Source organism: Cryptotermes secundus, unplaced genomic scaffold, assembly GCF_002891405.2.
Source record: "Cryptotermes secundus unplaced genomic scaffold, Csec_1.0 scaffold2320, whole genome shotgun sequence".
In the NCBI taxonomy this organism is placed as follows: domain Eukaryota; kingdom Metazoa; phylum Arthropoda; class Insecta; order Blattodea; family Kalotermitidae; genus Cryptotermes; species Cryptotermes secundus.
In genome coordinates this window covers 34,787-47,393 of record NW_019720756.1, presented here as the reverse complement: position 1 = coordinate 47,393, position 12,607 = coordinate 34,787, and the positions used below count along the sequence as shown (strand labels likewise).

Genomic DNA, 12,607 nt, shown 5'->3' with positions numbered 1-12,607 from the left:
GCTACAGATCCCTGCTGATTATTCTATCTTCGAACACTTCCTGTATTGCGACCATGGTTGCATTATCCATATGTGCTGTAACGTCTTGGTGAAAATACACATATTGTCTTTCTTCAGCAGCCAGCTGATTGAAGAACAGATTCAGTATATCAGTAACATAGCGGTCAAAGTTCACGGTTTCGTGGAAAAACAGGGGGCCAGTGATTTGCCGCAGAATTACAGCACACCACACCCCCACCTTTTCACTACATTATGGCACTTGTATATTGTGAGAATTTTCATCGCTCCACATACTCGTACTTACATTTTATGCACTGACATAACCACGCATCATCAGCCATGAACAGAAGCTGTGGATCTACGATTCCATCGTGCACATTTTGCAGCAGCAAGTTTCAAAAACGAATTCCTGCTGCATAATCTGTCCTTTTCAGCTCATGTACAACTGTTATTTTATACAATTGAAATTTGTTTAATTTTGTGGCTGTGATAGATCCTAGCGAAACACCGGTTTCCTGTGCTAAACGTCTTATCCATGTTTGAGTGATCTGTAGATGTGCCTCAATATCCCGAACCTTTTATTCAGTCAGCACAGTCCTCTTTGATTGGTTCCTAATGTCGTGCACTGAACCTGTGGCTCATCACTTTTTAACAAGCTTGAATACACACGAGTTTGTGATAACTGGCGAGTCAGGATATTTACGACGAAACTCTAGGGATACATATTCTGTCAGTTTTTCCTTGCACAACATTTGGCAGTGAACACACGCTCTTCAGTAGTTGACTTCATTTCAGTATAAATGTTGACTGACTATCGACACCTCTAACGAAGACTGACTATTAATTCGATTTACTGCAGTAACATGATCATACCACCTGATGGGGCGCGTTTATCAACTATAATGCCTCATTCTGCTATCAGCAGTTACAGCTGTGCGTTGTTACCAGGTTTCCTCGACTGTTGAACGCATTGTATATGTAGATGTAATTATATTTTCATTTAATGCCTATCCTATGCAGCGTATCCTGCCAATTGTACAGGAAAGTTTTTCGGTAATTTGAAGAGTTTACAGCGGCCTGTGAGCCTTCATCTGTGAAGTGCATACGAATTTTACCAATGAGTCAGCCGATAAGGTTTGCAATGAAGGGAAGTAATTGACTTGTAGACGACTTGATGGTATCATGTTACACGGCAAGGAACACAGTTCATGTGACAGTTTGCTTAACATGACTGAAACAGAAACATTCCATTATCAGTTTGATTACGGGATGGTGATTTTTCACGGTAAAGTTTACCCATTTTCCTGTATAATATTATTCTACTTCCTATCGAGGAAGGGAAAATCGGACGAAACAAATGCCAAGCAGTCACTGAGTTGGTCGGGTATCCATCCATGAAAAAGAAGGGAACGATTTCACTGATAATAAAGACTATTCTTCATAACGTTATGCCATTGGACGGCAGCATAATGCAATAATATGACATATTCAGTAATCGTTTGTATAACCATGGGGGATGCACAAACTTGTGAGGTGGGAGTGGCGTTTTCTACATAATCTAAGCTATCTCATAGCAATATAACCTCGGAATATAAGAGCATAGATTGATATTATGGGTGGAAAAAGAGTCAACATGCTCAATTTTATACATAACGTCATATTTCGATTTATATTCCATGTTACAATACGTTAAGTAGCAGCTTCATAAATGACGTCACCCTTAGGTGTGCGCAATGAAGAACTGTGCATCCATCTGTAATTCAGGGGTACCATTCGCTGATCTTAGGTTAGGTTTGCGCAGTAGAGTACTGCGCGTCCATCTGTACCTTGGAGGAGGCGAAGCTCGGTATTTACGCTAATATTAGGTTGTGAATGTACATTATGACAGGTGTGTGCAATGACTACTGCGCATAGTTATGCTCTGTTGAGCAATCTTTGGCATTCGGCAGTATCTTACGATTGAATGTCTCTGATAGCATAAGAAATCATTATACACGTATATTTATACAGGATATTTTATTCCCGAATTTTCTCACATGATAAACTGTTGCATTTATTTTTCTGTTAAACACACTACATATTCTATGAAACGAGGAATATATTACGATATTTATAATGGTCATTAATTCATTTTTTTCCGAAATATTGACATTTCAGAACGCTCTCAAGTACATGATATCACATTTATCTTCATTGACTCTTACAATTTCCAGCAGTTCCCAAAATATTATCTTTTTAAATGTTCCCATTATTAACTTTATTATGTTTTTCGTCATATTTGAAGCTTATACATAGTTTATATGAAAGAAATCCACTGCACAATACTAGTGCTCAGATATTAGATAGGGAAATCACTGATTATGATCTGAACCTAAGAAAATATCATTCAGCATTTTCTAAGTATTAAAATAAAAAACGAACACATCACTATATATGTTTCTGACTAAACTATATAATACAATTACAATAATGTCGGCTCTAACAACTCATGCTTTCCTGTAAACAATGTGATTCTGTAAGCAGTTGAATAGATGGAAAAACATAATTCCCTGATGCTGTATACTACTACCTGCTAGCACATGTAAGCCGGGAAGATAATATGGCAAGAATGCATTCCGTTGTCTTTCACACCGAAGTACACATGTAACTTACACATCTCTTGCCATTGTTCTTCATGCTATAACACCAATGACAACATGTGTTTCAATTAGCATACCACCTTGTTATAAGCAAGAATTCTTAATTCAAACAAGATATATACATAAAAGGGGAAACTTTTGAATCCCTTGAGGGGGAATGCAAATCTTAATATTCTTGAAAACACTACAAAACCTCACTACACATCACTGTATATGTCACTGACAAAAATATAACGTCACACTAGAGAATTTAAACTTCTCTTTACACTCGACATTATTGTGACCAAAACAACATACATCATACATTATACCCACTACACACTGTCACACAGAAATGAGATATAAATTGAAAAAATAACTTCTTCAAAGGGAACTAGAAATTTCGTTTTTTGCCCTCTTCTTACAAGTATGGGTCATTCCATGTGAAATCATCCAGAGAGGTCACTCACCACATTTAAAAAAAAAATTCAAAATTTTTACACTTATTTCTACATATTTTCACACCTCAAAAATATTTTTTAAAAAATTGTAATCCGCTCGGTTCCCCCGGTACAGCCATTTTAAATTTTACAGATTTTGCAGAAAATTGTTTGTTACCCGTTCAAGGCGAGATTCAAAGTTTCCATTGGGCTACACATCACCCTTTTGTGTATTACTACAAGGCGGACACTATAAGAAAATGCCCAAGCTTGTGTATAATCAGTGATCATGTAAAGGACGATAGAGCCACAGTTTGTGTGTTCCAAAAATTTCTTATCGCCGATATAAAAGAAAATGTGTCTTCAGTCAGGAAAGTTATTTATTTCAGTGATGGCGCTGGAAGCCAATATAAAAACAAAAAGAATCTTTCCAATTTATATTATCACTGTGAAGACTTCGGACTTGAAGCAGAATGGAACTTCTTTGCCACCTCGCACGGGAAGAATGCCTGTGACGGTATTGGCAGCACCACGAAGAGGCAAGCAGTGAAAGCCAGTCTTCAAAGAACTGATTTTAATCAAATCATGTGCCTGCTAGAACTGTAAATATTCTGCACAGAAAATATCCCAGGAATAGTTTACTTTTTGTGCCAAAAGAGGAAGTTGCAAGAAATTAAATCATTCTAAAAGTATGTTCCAAAAGTGCAAAACTGTGCTCCACACAGGAGAAAAACACCGGATCGTCCATCTGAAGGAAAACACGGTCAGGTGTTATAAAACATCCAAGTCCGATGATTTCGAAGACATCGTGATAGTGGACACTTTTACTGAACTACGTGTACTTTCAAACAAACCGGAAAATATGCATCGGAGTACACAAAGAACTAATACCATTGGATGCAGGTAAGCCAATTGTTGAGTTTTTTTTAAGGTGCCTACAACTTCGCTAGTAGTTAAATATAAAAGTTGTAATTTTAACTACAAGTTACTCTAGAATAGTGCATTATTTGCTATGAATTTCAAAATTTTCGGAGCTTCTCCACCGGAGATATGAGATGTTAAAAATGGCCGATTTTGGGCCCAGAGCAAAGTTTGGAAAATTCTGGAAAATAGGTACGGTGTTCAAAACTAGTGATTATATTCTTCATGTAGGAGAAAACAAAGGGTAGAAACCACAGATCTGATACTTTCCCCCTCCCATTGGTTTTTGAAGGTGAAAATAGCGTATTTCCCAAAATCGATGGGTAAGTTTCGAGCTTAATTATACCTGGAGGAAGTGAGTTGAGTGAAACCTTGTAAGGATATGATTTATAGTCCATATCATGGGGAACAAACNTCACCCTTACATTGGTTTTTGAAGGTGAAAAATAGCCTTCTTCCCAAAATCGATAGGTAAGTTTCGAGCTTAATTATACCTGGAGGAAGTGAGTTGAGTGAAACCTTGTAAGGATATGATTTATAGTCCATATCATGAGGAACAAATTGGTTTCTAATTGGAGTCTCTAGCTTCAATCGTTATCGAGATATGGGAGATAACGCAGACCTCCATTTCAGGCAAAAACGCGTTTTTTCGCATTATAGAAACTTCGCTATTAGTTCAATATCAAATTTATAATTTTAACTCCATGTTACTCTGGAACAGAGCATTATTTGTTATTAATTTAAAATTTTTCGGAGCTTCCCCACCGGAGATGTGAGACGTTAAAAATGGCCGATTTTGGGTCCAGAGCAAAGTTTGGAAGCTCCTGGAAAATTTTGGAAAATAGGTACGGGGTGATTACATTCTTCATGTAGGAGAAAACAAAAGGTAGAACCCACAGATCTGATACTTTCCCCCTCCCATTGGTTTCTGAAGGTCAAAAATAGCGTTTTTCCCAAAATCGATAGGTAAATTTCAAGCTTAATTACACCTAGAGGAAGTGAGTTGGGTAAAACCTTGTAATGATATGATTTGCTGTCCGTATCATGAGGAACAAATTGGTTTCTTACTGGAGTCTCTAGCTTCAATAGTTATCGAGATACAGAAGATAACGCAAACCTCCATTTGAGCCGAAAACGCGTTTTTTCGCATTATAAAAACGGCTGTACCTGGAGAACCGAGCGGATTACAATTTTTTTAAAATATTTTTGAGGCGTGAAAATGTGTAGAAGTGTACAAATTCTGATTTTTTTTTTTATGGTGAGTGACCTCTGTGGTTGATTTTACATGGAATGGCCCGTACTTATACAAATGCAAAAATGAGTATATCATTCTGACCAATAACCTACTCACATGTGTAATATTCAGAGGCTGCATACCAAAACTACACCCAGTTTTCTGTCATACCAAATATGCACTCATAAAATTTAATTCACTCTATCCATATAACCACTAAAACAAATTTTGTGCAAATCACTACACACGCAGTATTTTTATATGCACTTACTTTCGTTAAATCAATAAATGTACGTTATGGTGTATTCTTCCTTCACACACAAACTTCAGTTTCATGGTTCACAGGGAAAACACTTCGATTTCATTGTGGAACAGAGGAAACACATGTTTGTAAAATTTCGTGCACTCGCCATTACTCGGTCCAGGATAACACAAACATTAAATCCTACCATCAACTACCTCACTGAATCTTTTAAGATATACTTTCAAGTAGATAATTAATCAGAACTTGTACATATGTACATAAGCATACACACATAACATCCTCTTATTATTTATAAACACCTCTTTATACCAGGAAAGAAACGTACCTTAAATTTGTACACCGGATATTTAGGTCACAGTGACAGGGCAGCCAACCTCTTAACATGACTGAAACAAAAACATTCCATTATCAGTTCAATTACAGGACGGTAATTTTTCACGCTAAAGTTTACCCATTTTCGTGTATAATATTATTCTACTTCCTATCCAGTCATATTTCGATTTATATTCCATGTTACGAAAGTCTAATATTACGATCCGTTAACTAGCAGCTTCGTAAATGACGTCACCCTTAGGTGTTCGCATCCACCTGTAACTCATGGGTACCATTCGCAGATGTTAGGTTAGGTTGAGATGGGTAAGGTTTGGATAGGTTAGGTTTCGCAGCAGACTACTGCGCATCCATCTGTAATTCAGGGGTACCATTCGCTGATCTTAGGTTAGGTTAGGTGTGCGCAGTAGGCTACTGCGCATCCATCTGTACATTGGAGGGGGCGAAGCTCCGTAATTTACGCTGTTAGGTTGTGAATGTTCATTATGATAGGTGTGCGCAAATGACTACTGCACATCGTTATGCCCAGCTGAGCACTGTTTGGCATTCAGCAATATCTTATGATTGAATATCTGATATCGTATGAAAGCATTATAGGGATATTTTATTTCCGAATTTTCTCACATGATAAACTGTTGCATTTATTTTTCTGTTAAATTCTCTACGTAATCTATGAAACCAGGAATATATTGCGACATTTATAATGGGTGTAAATTAATTTTTTTCCGAAATATTGACATTTCAGAACGCTCTCAAGTGCATGATATCACAATTATCTTCATTGACTCTTACAATTTGCAGCAGTTCCGAAATATCTTTTTAAATGTTCCCATTATTAACTTTATTATGTTTTTCGTCATATTTGAAGCTTATACATATAGTTTATATGAAAGAAATCCACTGCACAATACTAGTGCTCAAATATTAGATAGGGAAATCACTGATTACGATCTGAACCTAAGAAAATATCATTCAGCATTTTCTAAGTATTAAAACAAAAAACAAACACATCACTATATATGTTTTTGACTAAACTATATAATACAATTACAATAATGTCAGCTCTAACAACTTGTGCTTTCCTGTAAACAATGTGATTCTGTAAGCAGTTGAATAGATGGAAAAACATAATTCCCTGATGCTGTATACTACCTGCTAGCACATGTAAGCCGGGAAGATTATATGGGAAGAATGCATTGCGTTGTGTATCACACCGAAGTACACATGTAACTTATAAATCTCTTGCCATCATTCTTCATGCTATAACACATAAGACAATAGTCCACTGTTCCTAAGTATGTGTAGATTTAATTATGTATTTCATAATACCTTTTCATACAGCACAACCTACTGATTCTACATTAAGGAACTTTTCTTCATACATTTGGGTTCCCAAAATTCTCCTGATGGAAATCAATATCATTCAGAGATAATTCCATATACCTATACACTAAATCGGTGCCCGTTTTAATGAACTTTCCTATCAAGTGACAACACTCGCAATATGTTCGCATTTTTGTGTGGCCTGGTTCAGGTGTCCAGGTTATTTCAGCTGTGTAGTGTCCTATGTGATGGTCCTAGTGGCTGCCTGATATAAGCCATGAAATGTCTTTGTTTTCGCAAACACTGCCTTCATGAGTTCGATGCCCACACAAGGTGTGTGTGTGTGCGCGCGCGTGCGTGTGTGCGTGTGTGTGTGTGTGTGTGTGTGTGTGGCCTTGTGATAGACTGATTCCCATCCAAGGAGTACTTCCGACAGTGTATATGATTAAGAAACCGAAAACGCGGCCTAGGCCCAAAAACAAAGGACTCTAGGTTCCATAGATAGGCAAGTGGGCATCCTATGTCTGATGCAATATTTCCATTGCAACAGTCTGGCCCATGTTAGTATTCTCGCTTCCTTGTGGTGTAACAGTACACATTAAGGTGATAATTGTAATATTGCAAATTCGCTGATGGTGTTTCTTTTCCTTTCAGAATGTTGGATTAAATGCAACTAGTACTGCAGAAACACATTGCATCGGGGAACTTCTTGGTGAACACCGTGCTGAACTCTCAGAGTTAAACAGTGAAGAGAACATTAATTCGTGCAGGATTTGTAAGAAATCATTCTCTTGTTGTAATAATCGATCGGGACACACATATGTAAGTAACGGAGAAAAAATGTCTCTTTGTGAAAAGTGTGTGAAATCGTTCAGTGATAAGAGCAGTCCATTGCAACGATTTAGTTGTCATGAAGGGGCTTTTTCATGCAATATATGCAATAAGAGCTTCACTGATCACTGTGATCTAGATGCTCATATCAGAGTACACACTGGAGAACGACGTTTTTCATGCGAATTCTGTAAGAAAATGTTCAGTCATCGCAGAAACCTACTCAGTCATCTGAGAATACACGCTGGAGAACGACCTTTTATGTGCAATGTGTGTGGGAAAATGTTCAGTCATCACCATTACCTACTCACTCATCTCAGAATACACAGTGGAGAACGACCTTTCGTGTGCAAAGTGTGTAAGAAAAATTTCCGTCATCACGCGAACCTGATTGCTCATCTGAGAGTACACAGTGGTGAACGACCTTTTCATTGCGAATTGTGTAAGAAAAGGTTCACTCGCCGCTCTACCCTAAAGATGCATCTCAAATCACACACTGGAGAAAAACCTTTTGTGTGCGAAGTGTGTAAGAGAAGGTTCGCTCGGCGTGATTACCTACATATGCATCTCACAGTCCACACTGGTGAACGACGGTTTTCATGCAAAGTGTGTAAGAAAAGGTTCACTCAGAGCTCACACCTATGCAGGCATCTCACTATTCACACTGGAGAAAGGCCTTTTTCGTGTGAAGTGTGTAAGAAAAGGTTCACTCGGCACTCTCACCTACAAAAACATCTCACTGTACACACTGGAGAGCGACGTTTGTAATGCGAAGTGTGTAAGGAAAGGTTCACTCAGCGTTCTCGCCTATACCCACATCTGAGACTACACAAAGCAGAACGATCTTTTTTAAACTATGTTTTTTAAACAGAAATATAACCCTGCATCACAGAAGACATATGAAAATGTCATATTCTCATAATGTGTCCAAGAAAGCATTCAATTATTCGGCAGTCAGAGTCAATAGATGTAGCCTGAAGTTTAAAGTTTTATAATCATACACAGGAGGTCCAAAAAAAAAATGTACTCACTCCTTGATAGTCAATATCTTTGGAACAAAATGACATGTAGTTACAATTCTTGTGCGGTAGTGTAGTGTAATGTTTTCTCAACAGATGGCGAAGGTCACATGAGTCACGTGAGTGTTGAGCTGCGTGCACGCTGCGAGCAGAAGACAGCAGCAACAATGGCTGAAAAGTTGTTCTTTGAACAACGCAAGGCTGTATTGAAGTAGTATTGGACGAGGCGCATTTCAGAATGAACGGGTACTGTTAACCGCCACGATGTGTGTATTGGGCTCCTGTAAATTCACACGTTCACGTGGCAAGGAAGTGAATCTACCGAGTGTTAATGTGTGGTGTGGTCTGTCATCGCGCGGTTTGATTGGTCCTCCTTTGAAAGTACCGTAACTGGTCATGTGTATCTCGATATGCTTAAGACATTGATTTTCTCTGCCATTCAACAGCTGTTTGGAGATGAGAGAGTTTACCTGCAACAAGATGGTGCTCCACCTCACTAACATCAAGATGTCAGGGCGTACTTGGATGGCACTCTACCTGGAGGATGGATAGGTCAAAGAGCTGCTATTGAGTACCCACCACTGTCTCCAGACCTAACACCTCACGACTTCTAGCTATGGGGAACCTTGAAAGGTGAAGTTTATCGATAAAAGCCAGCTACACTGAACGCGCTACAAGAAACCATTGAAGCGTCATGTGCAGCCATCACACCGGACACACTGACAGCCGTAGTTCGCTCAGCAGTTCGGGGACATCGACGCTGTTTAGCCGCTGATGGTGGTCACTTCGAACACATACAATGACTCTCTCTCTGCACAAGATTTGTAACTACATGTCATTTTGTTCCAAAGATATTGACTATCAAAGAGAGTACATTTTCTGGACCCCTCTGTCTGTGTATGAACTGATGTCTTGTTTTCAAATATTTTATTCTACAGCGACGAAACCTCTTATTACAAAGAATGAACGTTGGTCTTTGTGAAAAAGAATTAGGCAATTTGCATTTCTTTTTTATCCTCACGAATTGTTTCACTAAGATTAGATTTAGTAACATGCTCTTGTCAACTGCTATTTTTTCTAAGTTAAATTAAACTTTTTAAATTTTAATTTGTTCTCTTATACAAATATTCACATATCAAAATTTTATGTTCATTGTCATGAAGTTGTTGTCAGGATTTAATTTAAAATTTTTAAAATCTTCGGTCCACATCATTGAAGTTTCACTGTTATTTTAATGTCCACACTTTTATCGTCCATCTTATTTATTTGTACATACTTCTTATACGAACGAATTCCACAGATGTTTTGGTCAGTGGTTTCCTGACAGAACTTAATGGCGTCTCCTCAGCATAGCAAAGATTTAATATGATATTGTGTGTGTGTATGTTACGGTCTGGAAGGGTGTAGAGAAATTTTTCTCTACATCATAGTATCCAGATCGAACCTAGGGCCTGTCCACCCTCCTTTCCAGGGGGACAGGGTTCTTTCCACATGTTTCAAGTTTCGTGTTGCGAATCCGAGTGTTTTCCTCCATACAATCCCCAGGTCAAGAAATCGTTGGGGAATATACCCCCACGTCCTCAAGCAAGCCTAATAATACGTCTAAGGCCCAACATGATTTCTAGTTAACACCAGGGACATCTCTAGTTCCCCTCACCATAGGATATTCCCCAAGACGTTAGATTCTAACCCAAGAAGTTGCCTCAAACTGAAACGTGTCCAATTTCTGTTCTGATGGTGACCATTCTACTCTTGGCTGAGAGACTGAATGTACTGGCTGATGCTTTCCATTTTCTTTCTGAATCCCTCGAAACAAATCCCAGAAGATTGCATTTAATTAGGCCGCGAAAACTTTCTCTCGGCTCGTACCCAGTCCATTATCCACTGTAATCCAACCATACGACACTCACTCACCTGAGTTATTGGCATCACCTTTTGATAAAGTAGTAAGGACATTAATATCAACATATAGAATGACTGTGTTCATTGGTTCAAAGGCAAGAAGGAATTATTTTGTCACACGTACGACAACTGTTCTATCATAGGTGCTTTTAATGGTGAATTTCAGAATGACCTGAAAACTGTCCAATCATTCATAGATTTTAGTGATTCGAAAATAAATTTCCAACCTGTTTCAAGAAGAAAAGACATCGAATTGGGAGTAGTATGTTGAACTCATCTGAAAAGCAGATCCTCATGACAAAACTTGTACAGTATTTCCCACCTGTGGTGCCCCTTAACAGATGTCCAAGAAAAACCGGCCAACATACTGGGGTTACGCTTTCCCTTGGAGCCTTCTCTTTCCTTGGTATTCCTTGATGAAAGCGTTCCAATATTCATTGTAACGCTCAAGGTAATTTGGAAAAAATTTAAGGTATTAGTAAATATAAAATTTATGTTTAAATACATTTTGCGTTTTTCACTTTGATGAATTGAGAAATTCCTCAACAAGCCCCTCCTAGTTTTCTGCCTTGAAGTTCCCGGGGAAATTGTTCTCACTATTTTATTGGAGTCAAAACTTTACCTTCATCTCCCCTGATCTGGCTTGAGAGGAAAGGGAGATTCATTGGGAGTGAAGATTATTCAGTGATTGATTTGTGATTGATTGATCATTGATTGAATGTGTTCTGAGTCTGTGTGTTACTGAGCTACTGAGTGATTTCGGAGAGAGTGTTTCAGGCAGCATTTCTTGTGGATTCAGTGTGGGTTAACTGGCAGTGAATTCTTGTCTTAGTGACATGTACCTGTGATCGATGCTTGGCTGGGTTGTGGGATGTATGGGTGTCGAACCAGAAATGGCTGACGTCCCTGTGTCAGGGTACCAGGCATTCTGGGTTGAAAACGTGCCTCTCTACAGGCCGAATACAAGGAAATTTTTAAACAGTACCCCAATGCCGATACACAGTACAGGCGATTATTGGACATCCTGTGCGACATTGAGGACGTGGCCGCCTTCACACCTGCTGTGGTTGGAGAGAGTGCCGAATGGGCGGCAGTAGTCAGCGCCGCCTACGACAACAGGATTAACTATTGAGGCCCTCTCCGGCAAGACGCTGTTCAGTGCAATGTATGGAAACTACGCAGTTACGCTGAATGCGCTGTGATTTTAACACAGATTAAGACAGTGTAGCAGTTTTAACATAATTTAATAAAATATTTGTAACATATCAAAGACACCTGAAGATGGCCGTTTGGGGCCGAAACATGTAGTGTCAAAGTGTATAATGTTAAATTAAAATTAGTAATGAATAAACAAGTGTTGCAATATTGACGGACGATAAATACATGGACGTTAAGTTAAACAATTGCAACAGGGTGCTGAAATACAAAATTTTAGGTATGAAGTTCCTGCATATATTCTGTGGTTAACTTCGTTGCTTTAGATGTAGAGGCTCAGTATGTTCTACTGCACGCCATGTCGGTATAGTAGGTCAAGATAATTTAGGTTTCACTTGCTTGTGTCTCTTGCTTTTGTGTCAAATTGTTATTTAACTCTGTACTCATATGTTTTCATGTCTTACAGAATTTGAGTTTTTCTGATATGATTGGGTGCACTAATCAAATACTCGCGTGTATTTATATGCACGCACACATAAGATGTACAGAGAGTAGGGGGTCCACTTCGC

The 12,607-nt window shown here is 38.5% G+C and overlaps 1 protein-coding gene across 1 annotated transcript in view; it reads left to right on the top strand.

The window, feature by feature from the left end:
- Window positions 1-9,044, top strand: part of LOC111873537 (gastrula zinc finger protein XlCGF8.2DB-like) — a 28,727-nt gene extending 19,683 nt beyond the window's left edge. Inside the window, exon 3 of the mRNA XM_023868330.2 lies at window positions 7,786-9,044. Coding sequence (XP_023724098.1) covers window positions 7,786-8,730 — 945 coding nt within the window. The 3' untranslated portion in view covers window positions 8,731-9,044. The remainder of the gene's footprint in view (window positions 1-7,785) is intronic.
- The last annotated feature ends 3,563 nt before the right edge of the window (window positions 9,045-12,607 follow it).